Source organism: Anabrus simplex, chromosome 1 (genome assembly GCF_040414725.1).
Source record: "Anabrus simplex isolate iqAnaSimp1 chromosome 1, ASM4041472v1, whole genome shotgun sequence".
Lineage (NCBI taxonomy): Eukaryota > Metazoa > Arthropoda > Insecta > Orthoptera > Tettigoniidae > Anabrus > Anabrus simplex.
Genome location: NC_090265.1, coordinates 1371137048 through 1371161470, shown reverse-complemented (window position 1 = coordinate 1371161470; position 24423 = coordinate 1371137048). Strand labels below are relative to the sequence as shown.

Sequence of the window (24423 nt, the reverse complement as noted above, 5' to 3'; positions counted from 1 at the left end):
TGAAAATTTAGTACTCATTTATTTCGTTGGCTTTTGACGCCTGCCTTACTGACAGCCAGCTCTCCATCATGTTAACTAGCCAAATCGAATCTGATGCCTTCAGAATAGAACTGAGTCAGTCCTTGGGTCTCCATGCTGGCGTAGAAATGGGGTCTCGTAGTCTTCGTTGCTGCTACTGCTTCTGGAAATTGTCTGCCGTTTACTAGAATACTACCGCCGGGATAAGTCCCACCAGCTCCCATTCAGCTGCGGAACAGCTTTTATTATCTAATCCCGTAACTAGGTCAGATATTTCCCAGTTAAATGCTGGACTGGAAACAGTGAAGTTTATGACCCCGAAAAATCTATCTAAACAGGCAGGCTACTATGCATTATCTGCATGCATTATCTGAAACTGTTCTCTCCCGCAGCAAATCGAAAGACGAATGCCATTCTCCCAAAGTTTAAAAATCTTGAATGGTTTAAAGGCAGTCTATACGTCTTCAGCAAGTATCCACACGATCAAGATACATAAGTTCTGACCCGCAATCTCGTAAATGATACCTCTTCTCACGACGTTACCTGCGCAGAATCTTGCCGAATAAAGGGGTAGCTAGCCCACGCGCTAGTCGCTTTTATCAATTCCTCACCTCAGACGCTGTTGTATGCTCGTTTGTGGCCATCACTTACATAGACCAGTGACTAGCCAAAATTACTTTGACGCTATCATATCATTGGTTAAACACATCGCGTACCTGACGCTTACTTCAAACGTACCCCGCAAGCTTCTCTAGCCTCTCGCCGGGCTTCCTAAATGTTTTCCGTTGATCATGGCTTTTGGAGTTCGATTGTTCTGCTTCTACCTACTTTTAAATATAGCTGGCGAGCAAATAGACCTGGTCTCCAAGCTTCCTCTAGAAATTGCGACCTGTACTGATGAATGTAGACGTTCCCTGCCAGTCACCAAGACTTAATAAAAATGAAATATACTCTATACATTCATATCAGTGACCGACTAATTAAATGAGCACTTCAATAAGAGCTCAATAGTTATTATGAATTGTCTCTGCTTATCAATGTTGCCCAGTGCCCAACATCCAGAAAACAGTTTCAAGCATCCTCCTCACGAAATTTCATCGAACATCTTAACCTGCATTTATCTGAACACGCACGTTTGATTTTCCTCTCTTCCCTTACTTTTGTCCTCCGTTCGCATTTAGTATGCCTTCCCGGAATTTCTAGCGTCTTTTAAAATTTTCCTTCACCACTTTTTCATTACGTTTGTGTTTTACACCCTTTCTCAATGAACTAGTTAAAATATTCGTATCACTTCCTCTCAATTTGGAATCACATTTCCTCCAGTGTTGAGTACTGGATGGGCAAGATGGAGACCATCTTCTTCAATTACTTCACTGCCATCTTGTGGCTTCTACGTCGCATCACAAATTAAATCGTCGCAGTCTTCAGATGATGATTCACCGCTGCTACTATCACCATCTGACGACGGATAACCGGATGATGATGAGGAGGAGGAGGAGAAGAAGAAGAAGGAAATAGCACTGATGAATGCCACCGAATGTTTACTCCCAGAAGCTGAAATTCCTGTGTTTCCATCATGAATTATGCCATCATTAACTTCCTGGCAGAAATCTGCAACATTTTGTGAAAAAGGGAGGAACTTCAGTGTAATATACAAACACTGGTCAATCATTACCATAAAAATATAGTTAATAACATTAATTTTACTGGACTCACCTAAAACGGATTCCAGGGCAAGTTTTACCGTCTTCTGTCCTCGACCTGTAACGATTACATACGAATCCTGAAATAGCGCAAATTGATCAGCTGATAAACTTCTTCTTGTGAAGACATAGTGTTATCTAATTTGTAACAATAACGACACACATTAAGATGTTGTAAACTTTTTTTTATAAGTCCACAATTTATTTTCTTCAAAAACGTCATTTTTCTGTAGAGTTCAATATTACGTTTTCGATTGTTGGAGTAACGTCTTAAGATGGTTCAGCAGAAGTGAGTGATGTTTTGCTGCAAGAATGTCACATTTTGAAATATGACTGCTTCGGCTGGCATTATCTTATCTGTAAGAACATATTTTGAATTTGTGAATATCTTGCAGTCAAAATTCAACTGTCCACTTACGTCACATTTTACAATAATGCATTATTTATGCAAACAGCAACATTCTTACCTGTCACTCTTCTGTAGCTGAAACGTTTTAACACGAAATGTAACGTTCTTCATGCAAATCCCGTGGCAATGACATGACGGTGGTCACAACAGAACTGAAATATGCCAGTGTTGCAAGTAAGGAGCAGCTGGATTTCAAGCGTGCGACTGAAACACAACCGTTCTTTACTGGCGTGTATCGCAAGTAGAGTTCTGGCGCTGTAGCATGTACCATAACAGTGCTCCTCAAAGCAGTTCCTTACAAGCCAACAACTCAAAAATTACAGATTATGAGTTGTGACACTCTTGTCGCAAATGAGCGATATATTATATCTTCCTCAGAAATGCTGGTCTGCACGCATACATTTCTATCTTATAGAGTACAGATCAGAATAATTTGTGTGCATTAAATGACATACAAAAGTTATTTTTAAGCGCTTTTACAATGTAAAATGTCGGGCTGAGTGGTTGGCCTTCTGACCCCCAACTTGGCAGGTTCGATCCTAGCTCAGTCTGGTGGTATTTGAAGGTGCTCAAATACGTCAGCCTCGTATAGGTGTACTGTATTTACTGGCACGTAAATGAATTCTTGTGGGACTAAATAAGGTAACTCTGGGCGTCTCCGAAACCCGTGAAGGTAGTTAGTGGGAAGTAAAGCAAATAACATTCTTATTACAATCTAAAACTCAAGTACAAAAATCTAAACCTTGAGAAATACGGAGGGTTACTCCCGTTAAGATTGGACAATTTTGACGTACCTTTTGTCCTAGGTGATTGTCCTCTCGACATGATTATGCTCGATGTGATAGCTACGGGCACGGACTATTGCCCTACATCTCAATTTCTACTGCGGAAGGTTTCAACGGAGTACAGGAAGAGAAATATTGTCCCGTACCTCCTTGCACACCTTCCAATGACCCTCAATAGTGGCGGGACGTCTAGAAGAAAGCCCGCTTTTCAGGAGATCACAGGCACAGAAATCCATCAGCAATGCATCCAGGAATTTGGCAGGGACGTCACTAAATCATATGGCACGGACATACGTCTCTGCTTCTTTTCTCTCGTGGTAGTTGACTGATGATCTGGCAGTATGACTGGATGCTTTATCCATGTGGATCTAGACATTTGAAGCATTCTCACCGTACAACCGAGGGGCCCATGACATTATTATTGGAAGTAGGTAGCATTGATCTGCACATTTTTCGCCACTGTGAGGATTCTGGGTTTATCCAGGACACAATACCCTGCCCTTAGCAAAATTATCTTTGTTTACCTTGACGAAGTTTGACTGCCCTTTTGGGCCTTTTGGGTGATAGTAAGTTGCCCTGCCTGGGCTTGTTGGTGTCATCGAAATAAACCAAAGCTTCATCCAGGGTAACAACTGGCTGCAATTTATCACCTACTTGGTAGTAATCGTATAATTTTCTGCCATTAGTGAACCGTTCTTTAAAGTACCTTGCTTTCAAAGCCTGTCCACGTGCCTTATGTCGCTTTACGAGGTTCAGATCTCCTTTAGTCATACGGTAGACTGTATTTTTAGATGTGCTTGTACGGCTGACAAGGTGTCTTTGAGTTGGTGGATTTTTCTTCAGGAAAGCAGCCTTTACCTTATTAATAATGCCCGGAGTCCTGCAGGGTCGAACTGTATACCGCGGCAGTTTTATAGAAGTTGCTGTTTCTGGCGGGAAACCATATTGATGTAATTTTATCACATTACTTACAGAGGACTTACTAGTGTTGAGACCTTTCGGTTTACACTGTTGTAGAATCCTCGGTACGGTAATGAGAAATTAGCATCGAAAATGCCAACAGTGTAGCCTTGCCATATATCTGCAATTCGGCAGGCCATGAGACAACAATGGTATGATATGACTGTTCGCGGCACTTCTCTAAATCACACTGACCGGACAGAATATACAAGACGACATGCAGCTGCTCCCAGGAGCACATGCGCTCAAGGTCAAGGATGAGTGGTATATTGGAGCCGACCTGAGTTTTTCATATTGTAGAGCGCTGGACTTCTGAACCTAGGTTGGCGGGTTCAATCCCTGTTCAGCCTAGTGGGATTTCAAGGTGCTTAAGTATGCCAGCCTTATGTTGGTAGAGTCACCTACATAGAAAGGAGCTCCTGCGGGTAACACCTCGCTGTATTGAAAAACCGTAAAGGCAGTAGTATTATTGATAGTAGTATATTGGAGATGAGTAATGTCGTTGTGCATTATTTTGCTACCCACATGGTTGATGACTACTGCCATAGGTGTATTTGCTGTTGTTTCACCGCCATGTGGCTGAGTTAATATACTACGTCGACAGTCCGTATTGTGTATCATTCACAGCGTCCGCGTGTTCTGTAATATGAAAATGAGGAATATGTTGCATAAATCGATAAAATATGTAGATAAATATATAACTTAAAATATAAACGTTATCATTATTATTACTTGTACAGTGATAAGAAATATAAACACAACTGGAAATGTTATTCTACCTCATTCGATTGTTCTTTGAAGGCGCGATTAACGATTACATATGTCATCAGATTCTCTGAAGTCTTTGCTTGCATTCTGTCCGTCTGAATGTTCTAATTAATTTAAACCCAACTTTCAACTTCACACGAAGTAACAGATACGTATTTCATATAAGGAATAACACTCAGGACACGCTACACACGCTCGCCCTTAAGTACTTTGCATACGTTGAGAAGGGTTCAGTATCCGGGGTTCTTTTCTTCAGATATCATAGAATCTTTGGAAACACACTCACTGACTTCCCCTGGCACAACACTCAGGTTTTTGTTGCATCTTACGATACTGACACAAACTCATGGAGGAACAATCCAGAATTTTTCAGCTTTTTATGTTACTTGGAAGCAAAAAAAGTGGCTTGTGTTGTATAATATCGAATATGCTAAGTTGCCATGAGACGCACTCGTGGATTCACGCACAAACGCTACACGTTCAGGAGAAAATGATTTCCAACATCGAGATCACTGCTTCAGGACGTTCATTATAGAAGCTTATAGCTCGTATCCACGTTCTCCGTCTAGTAATCACTGGCATTGGAGGTAAAGGCATATCCGGTTACAACCTTGCAACATTGTACGTAATAGAGAAATTTCCTAAAATAAATTTGGTTGCTGATATTACAACATTAACTTCAGAAAACGGATCCCTACTTATCGTAGCCATTCGATTTAGTCCATATGACAAACCCGTGGAATGGATCATACTAGGGAAAAACATAGCGCACCCGCAGCTTTTAGTATAAGGCGTGATGAAAAAGTGTCCATTTGGGGGCGTTGCTGCAGCGGACATGCAACGTAGCGCGACTCCGATGTAGGTATATGAGAACGGACATATTGGCAAAGGTATTAGTGTGACAGTCGTGCCTTGCTGAAGTACGTGCATTAAATGCGGCCACGTGAACTATCGGGGCGTTATTGCCAAATGCGTCCAAACAGGACCAACGTGATGTTATTTCCGGTCTTGGCTGCTGAAGGACAAACCTCGGTGGACATCCATCGGAGAGTGAAGACCGTGTATGGGTCAGCATGTCTGTCGAGTACCACCGTTGTGGAATGGTGCACCGAGCTCCATGTGGGTCGCGTTTAATCACAAGATGCTGGTTGATCTGGGAGGTCAGTCTCATCCACTACGGATATCAACAAGTGGGCGGGGGATGATTCCTATAGTCCTGATGACTCTCCATGCGTTATCACGCTTCTACGCCCTCAAAAAACGCCTTGGACGGTCGACGTTTCCTGTCGGACGAGGATGTGCAGCAGGTGGTTACGGACTTCTTCACGCAGCAGGACAGGGTGTTTTACTACATGGGATCTTCAACCTGATGCGTCGATGGGATGAGCGCCTCAGTGCTCACGGCGATTTTGCCTGATTGGCATCGCGATTCAGGGCTGTACGGCCGTCGAACGGAAAGATTGCGATCGCCCTTTATATATAGCTTACAGCATCTGAATAGAGGGCAAGCGCTATTTCTTAATCAGTTCCTAACTCTTTAAGTCCATTGTTGAAAAATCGAGATGACGTAGCATGATTTGCCTGGTCCAGTGGTTTACAGTGGAATAAATAGGGTTTGGAGAGAGCCTCTTGAACTAACTTTCCTACGATGAGATTTGCGATGAAACGACCGAAGGCACTGGTTAGAAGGAACCACCAAGTTCAGCTCCAATGCATTCCATTGTGTCAATGTATCAGGCGTCCAAGTAGTTCTTTTGAGGTGTAGATTCATCTACAATATTGAAGTTGCAATATGCGTAGGAATGCTTTAAATTTTGGTACTCCAGGTTTATGCAATTGCATATTCGCGACAATCACTGCTATGCATAAATCCTCATTAATTTCACTGTTAGAAGACAAAGAATATTCCATCAACACTCGTGGAAGAAGAATTCGTTTCTTCGACGGAACACTTATATTATTCCTCATAAGAAGATCGGTATTTAATGCTGCTCTAACTGAGACTTCATACAACAACAACAGCAGGAAGTGAATTTTTCATACGCTGTACACAGAACGATTTTACTATCACTAATGAAGGTATAATCAAGTATTTTAACTAGTATGCTGGTTTAGATACTACTTGTGTTATTGTCATCAATTAAATTTCAGAATAAATTTGTCAAAGGTGGAATAGCAAGCACATTTTTCTTAAAAATAGATCTAGGCCGTCTGTGCAGAACGAGCATTCCGACCAAGTAAATGCCTCTGTGTTCTCCACCGCATTAAAAACAACTTCCTATTTTACAGTTACTTCTGAAGATATACAAACTGTCGCTCAATATCCGACAAAATACACTAGTGTTCAAAAGTTCCTAAGTTACGAGTTCGCAGGGAAACAGGAAATAGACCGCAAATCGCACGATTTATGCATCTATCAATGTTACGTGTTCGCTCTGTATAGGAAAGGAGTGTTCCCTGCTTTGACACAGCCAGTGCCTGAGCCCCATATTCCCTTAGTCGTGTTTGCCCTGTTATAGCGTGCGGAATGTAGCCTCATGGTGAACATGACAACATAATGGCAAAGCGACGCCATTTGGACCCCGTTTTGCAGAGTAGAATACTCGGCCGTCTGGAAGTAGGCCAGACACAGACCGAAGTCGCCATATCCTTGTATGTGCCACAAAGTGTCATCTACAGGCTTGGGAGACGATTTCGATATACAGGAGATGTTAGTTGTAGGCCAGTACCACGTCGACCAAGGGTAAAAACCCTATAGCAGGACCGATATTTGGCCTTAACTGCCCGTCGAAATTAGAGTGCACCTGCAAGACAATTGTCGGCGGAGCTTGCAGCCGTCTCAGAGGTTGCCGTTTGCCGGCAAACTGTGTACCGGAGGCTCAGAACAGCAGGGCTATTTGCCCGACGTCCAGCGGTGTGCGTCCCGCTCACTCCAACACAGTGACTGGCCCGTTTACTGTGGAGCCGTCAGCATCGGAACTGGACCGTGAATGAATGGAGGCATGTGCTCTTCACAGATGAATCCCGCTTCAGTTTGCAGAACGATTCTCGTCGCACATTAATCTGGAGAGAACCGGGTAGCCGATACAACCACAGGAACATCGTGGAACGGTACCAGTATGGTGGTGGTGCGTCATGGTGTGGACCGGCATCATGTTGAATGGCTGTACGGGCCTGCATACCTTCATGAGTGATCCGAGGAACACTGTTAACGCTCGTAGATACAGGGATGGGGTACTGAGACCACATGTTCGACTCTTCAGAGGTGCGGTTGGTCCAGACTTCGTCTTAATGGATGATAATGCCCGACCGCAACGCGCTGCTCTGGTGGATGAATTTCTGGCTCGGGAAGACATTCATCGCATGGACTGGCCAGGGAGGTCTGCGGATCTGAAAATGCCTGGGATACATTAGGGAAGCGAATTGCATGCGCTCAGCCTCCACCAAGGACCCTCCAGGACCTTCGCATTGCCCTTTCTGAGGAACGGGATCGACTGCTACAAGACCTCTTGGACCATCTGATAGAGAGCATACTACGTCCCTGCGAAGCATGTGTGGCCGTTAGGGGTAACCTTACAACCTATTAACAATATATTTTGTTGTGGAAGACATGCCAAGTTTTGTTAGTTGTTGTCAAATGTGTACCTTAGCTATCAGAACCTTTCTGACACTGGTTTTTGGACGACTTGTGTGACATAATGGTGTGTGATTCAGCTTCCGTTTGTTCAGCAATACGTCTGCCATTCCTTTCAGATGGTATGGCCTCGTTTAGTGATTATGCTTAACTATTGTAGAGTAGTGTAAATTACTTTATCAAAAATACACTATATCCTTCGAAATATTAGAAATACGCAGTACAAGAACAAAATATTAAATGTGCATCTCTTTCTGTCTTGAAGATTTATTCATGTATATTACCGCATTTGAGGACACCCGCTAGAAAAAATCGAATAATTTGTCGCATTCCATAATGTTGCGAAATAATGTAAGGTACGACAATACATGAATGGCCATACTGAATATAGGGAATATGAACAACGGCCAAGCTCACTACTGTGTGTTATTATTTGTCATAATCGTAACGCATTTAAGATTGTAAATAATAGATATGCCAAGTTTAATGTGAAAACACGTATAGTCGTGTCAAGCTATTGATTAAGCGTATTTATCAATGTTGCTTGGTCGTATCCAGAGGGAAAACCATGAGAAATCTTGGTCTGCACAATTCAGAAAACGTTCACATTACGAGACAAAATGATGGTCTATCTTTTCTAAACGCAAGTGGACGTGTGATAAAATTGGAACGCAGTACAATGTTGGGAGAGGTTTCATCATATCCTAAATTGTAAAGGAGCCTTGTATCAATCAGACCTCCGACTCAGCTCATTTCTAGTATTGTATTTTCTCCTTTGTTCCGTATAGCCTTTCTAGTTTCATTTCATTCGCCTCTCTTTCTCATTTTTGTTCCCATTTGCTCTCAATGTATCTCTCTTTTACAGGAAGGAAGTACAAAACATTTTGTACGATACTCAGTATGTTGTATATCTTGAAATAATTGATTACTGGCTCAGCGTAGTTAGCATAATTGTTTACGAGATAATGACAAATAGTCTAATTGGTCTTAAATATGACGACGAGGGAAACTCGAATTAAATTTGAGTCACAAAAATTAACACAATTATATTACTAAATTTGAATCATTGTTTATAAATATGTAATATTCCAGAGCCGTTAAGATAATAATAACTGCATGGGTTTTTTACATTATTTCGTGTAATGCATAATAGTCCATGAAGAGAACATTATAATACAGTGACATTTCATAAGATTGATTTATGCGTTGCAACTCTACATGTACATTACTTTGTCCGTTCGTCCGTCCGTCCGTCCGTCCGTCCGTCCGTCCGTCCATCCATCCATCCATCCATCCATCCATCCATCCATCCATCCATCCATCCATCCATCCATCCATCCATCCATCCATCCATCCATCCATCCATCCACAAGTGTATGAACAAAATAACGAACTTAATATAAAATAATAATAATAATAATAATAATAATAATAATAATAATAATAATAATAATAATAATAATAATAATAATAATAATAATCAAGTGGCCCACGGTCAACTCCCTTCCGGGGATCGGAAGGCCATGGTGATCGGCAATTGTACGAAGTAGCTGAAAATAAAAATAACAAGGAAGTTAAAACCTTCCTTCTTATAACTCCTGACTGGGCTGCGAACCAAGCCCTTTCCTTACCTTCTATCTTTCTTTCACTTGATATACTCAGGTTTGCTGACCCAGCCTTAGAGTTACAACACCTGCCATGTTAGTGTGACACATTCTCCTCACGTTGTAACTTCAGACGTGAACTACTTCCTTGTTACCACTTATAATGCAATGCACATAATCATAGTAAACACTCTTAGCCTAATGTACGATTAACAAACACAATCACTCGTAACCACCACCACTCCTCTCTTATTTTACTTTCGGGCCACCCTCACTAAAAATAACTCCATTCTTTACATACCACCACATCTGCTTCTTAATCATCGTCACTCTTACCTTCACTTATAATACAAATATACTCAAAATCAAACTCCACACCTAAATTCTGCCAGCACGTCTAATTACTCTTAGCAACCCTCACTCAAAAATTACAATCAAATTTTCCAATCTCATACCGCCAACTTAATCTCTTATTCATACCTCAGTTTTCCAACCATACGTCACTGCCTCCCTTTCTTCACTCTTTAATCACTCATCGGGCCACCCTCAAAGAAATTCACTATTAAATTAAATCAAATAACCTACAAAATTACCATCAGGCTTTCCAATCTCATACCACCACCTCAAATATCTACCTTCATTTCCCATCACATCTACCTCTTTAAAATCACTATTCATTTCAAATACAATTAACAGGAATTTCCATCGTACTTCCCACTCATCCTCTTACTACACTGTCTCCTTTCTCATGCATTTCACCACATAATCACCCCTACCTTCACCTAAATACAAATAACATAAAAATAACCATCAATCTTTCCAATCTCCAATTTGCCAACCATACTTCATTGCCTCCCTTATCCTCACTCTTTAATCACTCATAACAACCCTCAAATAAAATTTACAAACACACTCTACCCTAAATCCAAATATACACCAAAACAAACTCGACATTAAGTTCACGATTCATTTTAATTCATTTTAGCAACAATCCCCAGCTTTATCATCATTCTTTACATACCACCACATCTGCATCTTAATCATAGTCACTCTTACCTTCACCTTAATTCAAATATACTCACAACCAAACTCCCCACTTTAGTTCTGCCATAGCGTCTAATCACCGTTAGCAACCTTCACTCAAAATTTACCATCAAACTTTCCAATCTCATACCGTCAACTCAAACTCTCGTTGATACCTCAGTTTGCCAACCATACTTTACTGCATCCCTTTTCCTCACTCTTTGATAACTCATAGCAGCCTTGAAGAACGACTAACAAATCCACTCTACCCTACAACCTCTATCTTCACAACCATCACTCAAATTTTCTTCGTACTTTCCTTCCATGCATAATTAGCAAGAACAATCACTCATACCTACCACTTCTGCCTCTTTAAATTCACTATTCATTTCAAATGCAATTAGCAAAGATTACCATCATACTTCCCATTCACGTACCGCCAACTCAGCCTCTTACTACACAGCCTTCCTTCTCATACATCCCACAACATAATCACTCTTACCTTCACTTAAATACAAATAATATAAAAATTACCATCAAGGTTTCCAATCTCCAATTTGCCAACCATACTTCACTTCCTCCCTTATCCTCACTATTTAATCACTCATAGCAACCTTCAAATAAACAGACACACTCTACCCTATAATATCTATCTTCATATCCCCCACATCTGTCTCTTAATAATAATCAACCGAGCTCGATAGCTGCAGTCGCTTAAGTGCGGCCAGTATCCCGTACGGGAGATAGTGGGTTCGAGCCCCACTGTCAGCAGCCCTGAAGATGACTTTCCATGGTTTCCCATTTTCACACCAGGAAAATGCCTGGGCTGTCCCTTAATTAAGGCCACGGCCGCTTCCTTCCACTTTCTAGGCCTTTCCTATCCCATCGTCGCCATAAGACCTTCTGGGTCGGTGCGACGTGGAGCAAATAGGAAACAAAGTCACTCTTACCTTCATTTTTAATTCCAAATATACACCCAAACAAACTCCCCATTAAATTCGCTATTCATTTCAGTTCATTTTAGCACACTACTACTACTTGAATTTTTACTTCTCTATGCCTTCGTCACTTTTACCTTTCTTACCCCATAGTTCCTTGAGGCTCAAGGTTCTCCCTTTAGCCAAAGCACCTTTTACTTCTACTTCTGCCTTCAAACCATTGACTTAGTTTATGACCACTTGCCACATCTTGTGCCCCCCCCCCCAACACCGTCTCTTCCTGTATCCTTATATCTTCTTTGTACGGCTCCATGGCTAAATGGTTAGCATGCTGGCCTTTGGTCAAGGGGTCCTGGGTTCGATTCCCGGCAGGGTTGGGAATTTTAACCACCATTGGTTAATTTCTCTGGCACGGGGGCTGGGTGTATGTCTCTTCTTCATCATCATTTCATCCTCATCATGACACGCAGGTCGCCTACTGGCGTTAAATCGAAAGACCTGCACCTGGCGATCCGAACATGTCCTCGGACACTCCCGGCACTAAAAGCCATACGCCAAAAAAAATCTTCTCTCTCACGGGCCCCCATCCTCAGTACATTTTCTGCTTCCCTGCATCCTTCTAAAACCGCTTCTAAGATATCACTTCACTCTCTTGCTAATATGTATGTCCTCACTTGCCCTACTGATTTCTTCTTGCTTCAAACTCTCTTCCATTGCTTTCAGTTTCGTCACAGTCCAATTTCGAGTCCAATTCCCATAGCTAACCGCCAGTAACTGACCCCGAATATACGCTCTCAGCACCTGCAGTCTTGCTTTCACTAAATGTTTCTTAAAAATTTTTGAATTCTTATTCTCCTCTCTTCCTAAATCCCTCCTAATCCAAATTTTCTCACTCTTCAGATTGCCTGAATTCCTTGTAACTATATCCGCCATCAGTGAAGATAACAGCGACACTGTTATGCGTCTTCGCTCTCTCACCTTACCTACCCTCTCAACGTTATCTATATCGACCTCACTAAGTTTATTTTTCATTTTGAATGACATCTACCACTTTATAAATAATATCCACTTTAGCTTCTGCCTTTCTTTCCTCCAACCCGTAAATATATATTGATATCTTCCTACGATCCTGACTGATGGCTGGCAACTTTTTTCTTCAGATTTACCACCTCCTCTTCCATATATTTTATTTTCTCCTTCAGTGTCATAATTTCTCCCTTACTGTTTTCCATCTTCGCATTAGTATCTTTCGTGTATTCCTGTATCCACTGCCTCGCCTTTTCGTGTTCTTTATCTTGCTCCTGCAGCATCTTTTCAACTATTCAAACGGGCATAACGCCTCCATACCTCCTTTACCACCTTCCTTATAACTTCTACGTCTTTCCAGCTCATGTTGCTACTGCTCTGTGGGCCTAGACTTACTTCTACGCCACCAATAACCAGCAGCATTGTGACCACCACTGCCGATAACAGCATCTTCCCCTTCACTCCCATCTCTACTTTGCTTTCCTTTCTATTGTTAGTTCCCGTCTTCATTCTTCCCTGCCATCTCCCGATAATGACCCGATTTGCTCTATACCGATCATCTTCCGAATTTCCTCGTCCCACTCCACTTTGTCCGTCCATTCCCCCACGGTTTCTCCACTCCACTCAACCGGCACACACTACAAGACACGTCCATTCCCTTTGCTTGCTTAAGCTAGACTGTACAATCTCTGTATATTTCACATGTTTTAAAATACTACATATTTTCAGCTCAGTGAACAAAGCTGGATGATGTGAGTCCTTCATCAAGCGTCTATAAACACTCAAGTATTCAGACACATTTGATAAAATTAGGTCTAGTGTTTTCCCATTGGCGGTTTGTATCATATTCGTGGACTTCAGATTCAAACGTGACATAAAATTGGCCAATGCTGTGATATATCAGCATGTGATTGTTCCACAAAGTTTCAAGTGGGCAAAGACGTTGCATTATTTTATATGTCTATCAGTATATACTACTTACCTACTTTGCTCGATGCCTAATCAATGAAAAGAAAAGTTCCACTTAAGTTGCGATGTTAACAGTGCATTGTTATGTACATTTATTCATTTGATTTTTTATAGACGTATTAATTGTTTTTCTGCTTATTGCTTTCGGATATTTCTGCTGCTTGCCTGGATGGCTTTTAATTGATTGTTTCTCCACTATATTACGGTTAACTTAGCTTTTAACCGTGATTTAGAAACACATTTCTGGGTTTCTTGGTGATGCGGATGAGAGGAACGATTCTTTTCTCCTCTTTGTACTAATCGACTGGAACTTAAAATTCAGGGGATTGGTGTAAAAGTTAAATCCTCTAAATGAGAATACTGTAGATGCAGAGGTGTCGGAGACTATATATCATTTTGTCATGAGCTATATATATATATATATATAATTGGCTTTTATTCCTCCTTGCAGGATTCCTTATTCAATGTTGTTTGTAGAATCTTCATATCCTTGGGATTATTATATAAATTTCTTCTGATATTTTAAAGATTCTTTAGGGAAAAATATACTATTCTCCTACAGTTTTCTTAGTTGTATTGATGTAGTTCAGGGCCATACACACTATGCGGGCAATATTTCTCATTCATGAGTAAGCCTACTTATTTTTACCTGTTTAAAATTCTTTTCTTTCGTAGCCTTTTTCCAATCATCCGAAGTCGGCACTGATGTAGATTAAACCCATTTTTACGGCTGAATGTCCTTCCTGACACCGACCCTGTATAGAGGGACGTATCCACTATCGCGTACATCTGTGGTGGTTGTTAGAGTGATTTGTTTTATGCACATGGACATATGTACTCATATTAAGATGACCGCAGACATCCATTCCCCGAGCTATAGAACACAGTGATATACCTATACCCGGACATGAATTTAACCGTGGGCCCCTGACTTGAAAGTAAGCTGACTGTTACGCGATCGAACGGTTTTACCATAATGGGCGTTTGTTGGCATTCTGCCACAGTACTGAGATTGATTTTTCAGTTCTGCTTTCAAGAATATGATTAATACGTTCTTTTCTGTTTTCCAGGTAATAAACATGCTGAAAACAAGATACGGATCCATGTACACAGAGAAGAATGTAATGTTAAGTGGAACACACACTCATTCGACTCCTGGAGGATTCCTCCAAGATCTACTGTTCGATTTGAGTTCGTTGGGTTTTGTGAAGGAAACTTTTATCGCTCTTGTGTCCGGAATCGCTCTGGTAAGTTTTAGTCATTGCACCCTCATTTGCATGTTATATACATACATGTTAAGAACATGTATATATATATATATACGCACGAGTTCGAGCATACTTATCTGCACTTCACCAACAAAGATGTAATTTGCGTTGCTACCCACATGGTTTAATTTCGTGTGGCTATTTCTAGCCGAGTGCAGCCCTTGTAAGGCGGACCCTCCGATGAGGGTGGGCGGCATCTGCCATTTGTAGGTAACTGCGTGTTATTGTGGTGGAGGATAGTGTTATGTGTGGTGTGTGAGTTGCAGGGATGTTGGGGACAGCACAAACACCCAGCCCCCGGGCCATTGGAATTAACCAATTAAGGTTAAAATCCCCGACCCGGCCGGGAATCGAACCCGGGACCCTCTGAACCGAAGGCCAGTACGCTGACCATTCAGCCAACGAGTCGGACACCCACATGGTGAAAGACAGCAACGCTATTGCTACAGTAACATGTATTCCTTTAGGATTCTCAGGGCAAGGAAATAAGAAGTAATACTCCTACTATGAATCACTGTATATCTAACACAATGGGCCTAAGATCTGCCTAAAATAGGAATGTAAATATAAAAAAAAATCCTTTCTATGCATCAGTGCTAAGAAATGTGAATTTTACATGCATAATGTATTTTGAGTGGCAGAGTAGGAGTAGAGGGGGGGATAGTTTATTTTGAAGTTTTATTGAATTCGGCATTTAAACTCTATGGATCTAAGTGATATTACTGCTGGGGCTTAATTAAGGTCACAGCCGCTTCCTTCCCGTTCCTAGACCTTTCCTATCCCATCGTCACCATGAGATCTATCTGTGCCGCTGCGACGTAAAACAAATCGTATAATTGTAGTAGAAGCTATATAAACTTGGATACAATCTGCTCTCAAAGGCTCCTAAATTATAAATTTGTCTGCGGACCTAAATATATTAAATTAGAAGTAAACAAGAAAACTTCCCAGAAGGACTGTGACTTGGATTCTAAACGCGTTCCACGGAAAGGGTAGGCACATCGATCATCTAGAGACCGGACTAAACCATTTGAATATGACATTTATTGATTTAAGCTTTTCGACCTATACAAAATTAGCTGGTTTGTTATTCAAGATTTAGTGAATGTCAATTGCGTATGATATTTTAGTTCGCTTTTATTTCCACGCCATAGTATTTTTAGATCAGTTCAATTCTGTTTCAGAATCTGTGAGAGTTGTCTTACGTATCGCGCCCAGAGCAAAATGTCCCTTCTATTTTACTTAATAGCGGTAATAGGATGAGGCTCCTTGCACTTGAATCCAATTACCCTTGAGTTTGAAAAGGAATCTAGCATGTTATTACAGTTTTAGATGTCCTTGAAATATGCTACTGGTTTTGAATTCGTGCTGAATTCATTTTGCTATTTTTTGTTATCCAGATCCGTAGTTAACTAGTTAGGTAGCATTTGGCCCAAGGGGTCCTCTGTTCGATTCCCGACTGCGTCATTTATTTTAAATCTTCAGTGATTAATTCCTATGACTCGGAGAATGATGCCGTTTTCAACATTAGATTTCATTCCAGTTAGGGCCTTTTAAAAATATGGTAAGTTATATGATTAATAATTATCTGACTCCATTACATTTCATTATCGCATTCATAAGAATCGTAACCATTAGCATACATCTTATTTAACATGCCAAATAATACCTCAACCAAAGATATATCACTCAAGTTTTGGCAGGCTGAAAAGCTTTGAAAGTACATTAACTAAGTCGACACTGAAATGTATGGGTTTCTTCTTAACAAACACTTCACTGCTATCAATTACCAGGGAATATGCTATTTCAATTGGACGGATCAAAACACCATCTTGAGTGTTCATTTTAGCCTCTCAGGACTTGTCATTCCGGCCGGAGAGTATAGTTGTAGTTCTAGGTAAAGGCCAACTACACGCTTATATTTCTGTGATACAAGTAGTACGAAGTCATCTTCATTCACAACATATTTTACTTCTTCCATTAGATAATTGCTGTAGCGTAGACAAAACCGGAACTTCTCTTTTTCTAATATTTCCACATCCAACATATTGGAGACTCCAGAATAATGTGGAATTATACTGTAGCTGGTGTTAATGGGCTTAAATCATTAGAGTTTTCTGACACGTACCTTAGTGGTCGTACATTCATCAGCGATTCCACCTCACACAATGACATCACGAGTTCCTCGTATGTTAGAATATGCTTTCTGAGAATCCCCTTCAGTAATGCTTAAACAAAGCGTACGAGAGGTTCCCACCAGCCACCCTACCAATATACTGCAGGGGGATTGCATTTCAACACAGTCTCTTTGACGTGAGTTTGATTTTTCATCCTCTGAACATTCAATTCTTTAAATGCATTTGTAGCTCCAACGAAGTTGATCTCATTTTCACAATACGTGACAGTATGACGACCTCCCCTGCCTGTAAATGTTCTCAGAGATAGAAGAAATGCCTCTGTACTCAGCAAATAAAACAGTTCCAAATGAATAGCTATGTAAACTGCAGTTGAAAATGAATAGCTGTTCCTCAACGATCTAATTTGGTTCCCCTTCTATTTTTAATTTTGATTAACGACTTGCCGAATAATCTTCGTCATGCCAGTTGTTTGCTGTTTGATGACGATGTAAAACTATTTAAAGTTATACGTCACAAGAAGGATGAGGATGAGCTTCAGCAGGACATTGATCGTATTGTACAATGGTGCGATATGAATCATATGTCTCTTAAGGTAAAGAAATATAAATCAGTAACTTTTACCAGGAAAAAGAAAGGTACGTCGTACTATATAAAAGATACCAAACTAGAAACAGTTTCGGCAGTAAGAGACTTAGGAGTAATATTTGATGAAAAATTAACATACAATGCCCATATTACAAAAATAACAAACGATGCCAACCGTATGCTCGGGTTTATAATAAGGAGTTCTAAATTAATTACTCAATCATCGATTGTTATTCAGTTATTTACTAGCCTTGTTAGGGGTAAATTAGAATATGCATCTGTAATTTGGGACCCGTGTTCTAACGAACAAATACATACTATTGAAGTTGTTCAAAACAAGTTTTTGCGGTATCTGTATTATAAAACAAATAAGACATTTTGCCCTTTTGATACATCAACACAGTATTTAAGAAGTAACTTTAACCTCACGTCGCTGCGCAACAGAAAATAATTATTTCTTTAAAAACGTTAAACAAAATCGTAAGAAATAAATTTAATTCCATAAGACTGCTCAATTTTATTTCCTTTCATGTTCCACGAGCTGGAGCTCGCATGAACACAGTATTTCAAGTTCCAAGATCTAGAACATCTCATCACTTGAAGTCGCCATTTATTAAAATGCTACGATTTTACAACACATTTGCTGCAGGAATAGATTTATTTTCCGAATCACACACTGTCATTAATACACATTTAAAGGCCTGTGTTTCTAATTTATAAATTCAGACTCCTTTTCTATATAATAGGTGATCTTTAACTTATTTATTAATATAGTCACTTACTACTTAATATTCTTGTTTCAATTCCAGTATTTTTCATAGTGTAGAAATAATCATTGTTGTACTCTGGATTGTCATTTTCTCTGTATATGTGTTTTCCATTAATTCTTCTTCCTTGTCTTTATTATCTTCAGCATTATTATTATTATTATGTATTTATCTTTACTTACATGTATGCTTATAGGTACTGATATGTTAAGAAGGTACTGTATTGGGCTTACTGCCTGTGTACTTTCAAAAAGACAAATAAATAAATAAATAAATAAATAAATAAATAAATAAATAAATAAATTAAATAAATAAATAAATAAATAAATAAATAAATAAATAAACTGCCAATGTTTTCAGAGCAATGAAATGAAATGGCGTATGGCTTTTAGTGCCGGGAGTGTCGAAGGACAAGTTCGGCTCGCCAGATGCAGGCCTTTTGATTTGACTCCCGTAAGCGACCTGCGCGTCGTGATGAGGATGAAATGATGCTAAAGACGACCCATACACCCAGCCCCCGTGCCAGCGAAATTAACCAATTATGGTTAAAATTCCCGACCCTGCCGGGAATCGAACCCGGGACCCCTGTGACCAAAGACCAGCACGCTAACCATTTAGCCATGGAGCTGGACTTCAGAGCAATCCAAACCTTTGAGTTATTTTTTTTTTAATCAATGGGCCGGCTAGGTCTATCCCAACTATCTCGAACATGGCCGCATCCCTGATAAGACCGTAAGGCAATGTAGTAGGTTCTGACTTATTATTAACAACTTTATATAGTTTGAAACGTGATATGTTCCCTCTAATAAGTCTTCTGGTTTGTATTGTCCAGAATTTCTTTCGGAGGAAGGTAACCAGGAACTGAATTTCAGCATGGCAATGAACTTGGTGTTGTGCCATGAGCAGCAATTCAACCACACTTCATGCTTTCTTGGCAATGACTTGGAATATCTAATGTTAAAGTTAAAGTTTCCCATTACAATTTTTGTTTGTACCTAGGCTCTTATAATCTCTAACTTTATTCCACTGACATGTCACCGTCTTGCGGGAACGATCCCACTGAACACTCTGTCACGGTCATTTCTGGTTCATTAACCTCTGAAAAGTTAAATGGCCGGAACAACGTTCTGACAATCTCCTTTTGGCATTATTGCAGAAGCTCAACTCCCATGCATTAATTCTCATTGAAAATAGGTGAAACGCCTTTTAATTTTAAAGTTCATCAATGTTGTATTGCCAGCTACGTATTTCATTCCATCGGATATGTCGCTTTCATCATCTCTTTTCTAAACATGATTACGTTAATCAGTGCAGTCTTTCCCACCATTTAGACTTCGGCGCTATCGCGATAAAAAGGTATGCAGGATTATGAACACCTGAAACATGTCCCTAGTCTTGTGGATTTAACCTATTTCTATTTTTCATGACTCGATTGCCAACAAAATTGGCCCTTGGTTCATTTCTAGTTATCCAAGAAGGAGTCGCTAAAGAGTGAGTGCAGAATGAATATTTTATTTCAATAGACAGTGAAGGAAAAACGCAAGACGACTTCCCGTTGAACAGTTCAATTCCAGATAATTCTAGTCTTGGTATGGTGAGGGTTTTGAGAGGTACTAATAATGCTCTGGACAACATCAAATTTGTGAAAATTCTATCTTGATTCTCAATTTTCAGGAACACAACTGCTCCATAGCTGGCGTCAGTGAAAGTATGCATTAACCAAAGACTCTTGTGCATTCTGCCATCAGTCACTATTCGAGGAACTTCTAGTATACTGAACTGAGTTATTTCACCGTAACGACGTGTGAATTAATTACCAGTAGCTACAGGAAGAGAGAAATCCCATTCCTTATGGAGTTTATTTTATCTGATTTTATATGCGAATCAATTTCCATGATCCTTGTTATAGGAACATGAAGAGTATTAGCGCAGGGACGAAAAATCTAACTATGTTCTAGACTTTCTGTCAACATACGTCGACTTATATCTCCTATAGGGTAATTCATGTGATCTCTTCGTAAGAACATCTTGTAAAGGTTTCAAATACTAATGTATCCTGTATTTTCGTGATACAGTGAAAATCAGTTTCACTCTCACGATCAACTGCCTCAGTCCTTGCAGAATGTTCCTCCTACGATTTTTGCCAAGTTCATAGTTCCGTATTTGCATCTGATAAGATTCTTGTGGTATCTAAGCGAAACACTAGATACTCCGCGACTAAATCAAATGACGTTACAAAATTGTCAGCATACATCGAGTTCAACAATCTGATAAGATTTGTTTTATTTCCTACGGGAACATTCATGAGTAAATGGTCTAATACCGTTCCTAAAATAAAAGGACTGCATGTGGTTTCAAAAATAAAACAGAGAGAGGGAGAGAATGACTAACTCACACCATAGGAAACGGATATAGTCTCGATCCTCAACAAGCACTTCCATCATTGAGAAAGCCTTCCTAATGTCAGAAGTAACTCCGACATTCCTTTCCCGAAGTATGTGAAGCACTACAGGAATTATTTTAGTAAAGTTTCGACACTTCTCCAAACAATCATTGAGTAAGGTACCATTTTATGTCTTGCAGGAAGCATCAAACACAGGACGAAGAGGAGTAGTGAGACTTTAAGTTTGAATAACGGGGCGATGGTAATATAGTACCCAAGCGTTTTAACCCCTTCTTGTGGTACTTCCCCGATAAATCCTTCTTTCTCTCATTCGTCACAAGCTTATGCATGAGATCTTACTGCTCTAACTTCTGAGTGGTTGACTGAAGCCTTTTCTCCGCTGTTTCTTTATTGGAGGGTAGTTTTATTTATTTATTTATTTATTTATTTATTTATTTATTTATTTATTTACAAAGCACAAGATACAGCTACACTGAGCAAATTTCACTTGCACTGTCAACAGACTATTTAACAAATGTAAACTTTCAAAATAAAATATAACAAGCATAACAAAATATAACAAGATCAGGTACACAGCCTATTAATAATAACTGTCCAAATCGAAAACCATGAGAATGTCCATGTTCATAACCAAGTTGTCGTGGGTCAAGATGACTGTATAATCCCTTCACATCAACTTGTCTTTAAGAGACTATTTACACTCCTCTCGAATATGCTTTTAGTTCTGGATGTTTCTAAATCCAAGGAAGTTGAACTATGTATCAGGCATCATCTTTCAACCGTATGGTGTGCAGAAATTCCTTCCTCTCTTTTCTCTCCTGGTCGACAGCTTATTTGGCCTGCGAAGATTCTTGAATCACAATTGTTCCTAGATTCCATTGTTCTGAAATTGATACCTTATTATGAGCCATATAAACGATTGTGCTGGTGAAGTTCACTTCACGTCTCTCGCCACCAAGAGTCTAGCCTAGTTTAGTCTAAATGGCTGTGAGATCACCATTAAGTGGGATGAACTTTTCAGTGAGAATCTTGGTATACAAGTTCATCACTATCAAGAGTTCTATTTCTGGACAGCTGTAACCAATGTCATTGATCAATTTTTTTCTTCAGTCTCAGTTTTTTTTACAATTGGCTTTACGTCGCACCGACGCAGGGGGGTCTTATGGCGACGATGGGAGAGGAAAGGGCTAGGAGTGGGAAGGAAGCGACCGTGGCTTTAATTAAGGTACAGCCCCAGTATTTACCTGCTGTGAAAATGGGAAAGCACGGAAAAATCATCTTCAGGGCTGCCACAATAGGGTTCGACCCACTATCTCCAGAATGCAAATTCACAGCTACGCGCCCGTAACCGCACAGCTAACTCGCTAAGTCAGTTCATTGTTCAAAGTGGGTCAACTCGAAATTCGTGGATGCTTTGACAAATCCTTGAACGCACTCTTACTTCACAGCTGAGTCTTCGTCTCGGTTTCTGCAACATAATTCTGTACAACTTGTGACTCTCTTCTCAAGTCCCACTCCCTCCAAACAAAACATTGCGAGGTTTCAATCCTCGCATATCAGCTGATTTCTTCAGAAGTTACGACCGTTGAGATCCCCAATCCGAAAACGTCCTCACCAGTGTTTCTTTACATTCCCCATGCAGAGTCACTGTAAGCATTTGCAGTATTACCTGACTGATGCATGTGTGGGTTGCCAAGCCAGAATTCACCTGCGATTGGCTTGGTTGCTCATCCTTAAACGTTTCTCAGCCTTGGATATTCCATAACACATACTGTAACATGCTTATTACCACAGGCTAAGCAATGAACATTTATTTTGCAGTTCTTCGAGAAGTGATTATGCCGCAACACACACAAAACGGCGTTTCTTTTCGTTGGGCTTTTTCGTTCTCTCAGCAAGGTTCATGTTCTTATGGTAGTTTTAAACATTTTTTCACTATTGTGACACAGAAGACACAAGATTCAACTAAGCTGCTATAAATGGTTGTAAGTGTTGAAACGCCCATTTCGTCTTTAATTTGCTTCTTTGGCGTAGAAAAATAAAACTTTTTTCTCTTGCTTGTCTTTCACATCCAAATTTGTAAAACCTGTCTGAGCCAACATAATCTGTTGTTCATTCGGGTCTTCAGATTTTACGAATAAGAAATTCAAGCCGAGTCATATTTCTACCTTCTACTACCGGAGCTTGTTTGGGAAGTTGAATTCTCTGCCATGCTTTCAGCGTTTATTCGGGCAGGCTGTATTTTACGAGAGGGTGCAACCACATACTTGGATCTCAAAGGTCGGGTTCAAAAAATATAGTCCGCGTAATTGATATTCTAATTTAATGGATGAAACAAAAAGTGGAAGTTTTCATGGTAGGTATCACTTGAAACTGCCAATTTCAAAGGTTCTCCAACGTACGTCTGCGAAAATCATCTCTGCCGAACAGCTCTTTCAGGGATTCAGTGGCTTGGGAAATATGTATGCTGTTCGTGGGTAACTTTCAACAATCTCCTATCGTTCACTTTAATCTCTTAAATTGATTGTAATGAATACTGAAACATCGCTATCATGGACAGGTTTATCTTCAGGGATTTTTGAGACTGTTCCAAAATCCTTACCGTTTCTTGTGATCTCCATTAGATTTCTTTAATTCAATTTATGCAGTATTTTATGCCTTTACTGGCAGGACCTAGTGTTTACAGTGCACTATGTCTTCTAGTTTGGGCTAGAGCAATTTTGTTACTTTCATTGATCTGTCTCTGTCTTATCCTTGGCTTTGACAATATGAAAGTGACTGAGGTATGAGCGATGCTAGTAATGCCATTCCTTCTGCAGCCAGTCCCTGCTATGAATAGTATGAAAATGTTGCTCATAGGGTCGGCTGGTGCGTGCATTTCACTGGGCTTGGCAGACTGATATGTAACAGCAACTTCTGGCTCAGTGAGGAAAGCAACGGGAAACTACCTCACTCCTCATTTCCCTCTTCAGCGATGCCTAGGCCATCTATGACAGCTGATGGCAGAGCTGTTGAGGATCCAACCAGCCTTAGGGCTGAAGACTGAACATACACATACATACATGCAGTATTTTACAGTAGGTAGGTAAGGGTTATTCTGCCCGAAGGCAGGTCCGAACCTCCGCAGAGTTGTTCCTGAGCCGGAGTTTACGTGCGGTAGGGTGGCCAATGCCTTTCCGCTCCTCCATTCCCTTACCCCCACCAACAGCGCGTAGCAACCCATCCAACTCCTGACCACGCCCAATGTTGCTTAACTTCGGAGATCTCACTGGATCCGGTGTTTCAACACGGCTACGGCCGTTGGCGTATTTTACAGTAGTTATCATATTATTAAGCTGACACAGTATGTCCCCTTCTAATACACCAACTTCACTGGGAGGTGAAATAATTACACAGCCACTTGAAAGAATGTCCTTTGCTCTGA

General features: G+C 40.3%; 1 protein-coding gene across 5 annotated transcripts in view; it reads left to right on the top strand.

The window, feature by feature from the left end:
• Nucleotides 1-24423, top strand: part of CDase (neutral ceramidase) — a 1004245-nt gene that overhangs the window by 502013 nt on the left and 477809 nt on the right. For all 5 annotated transcript variants that reach the window (XM_068225499.1, XM_068225500.1, XM_067137831.2 and 2 more), the window contains exon 4: nt 14908-15084. In XM_068225499.1, coding sequence (XP_068081600.1) covers nt 14908-15084 — 177 coding nt within the window. The remainder of the gene's footprint in view (nt 1-14907; nt 15085-24423) is intronic.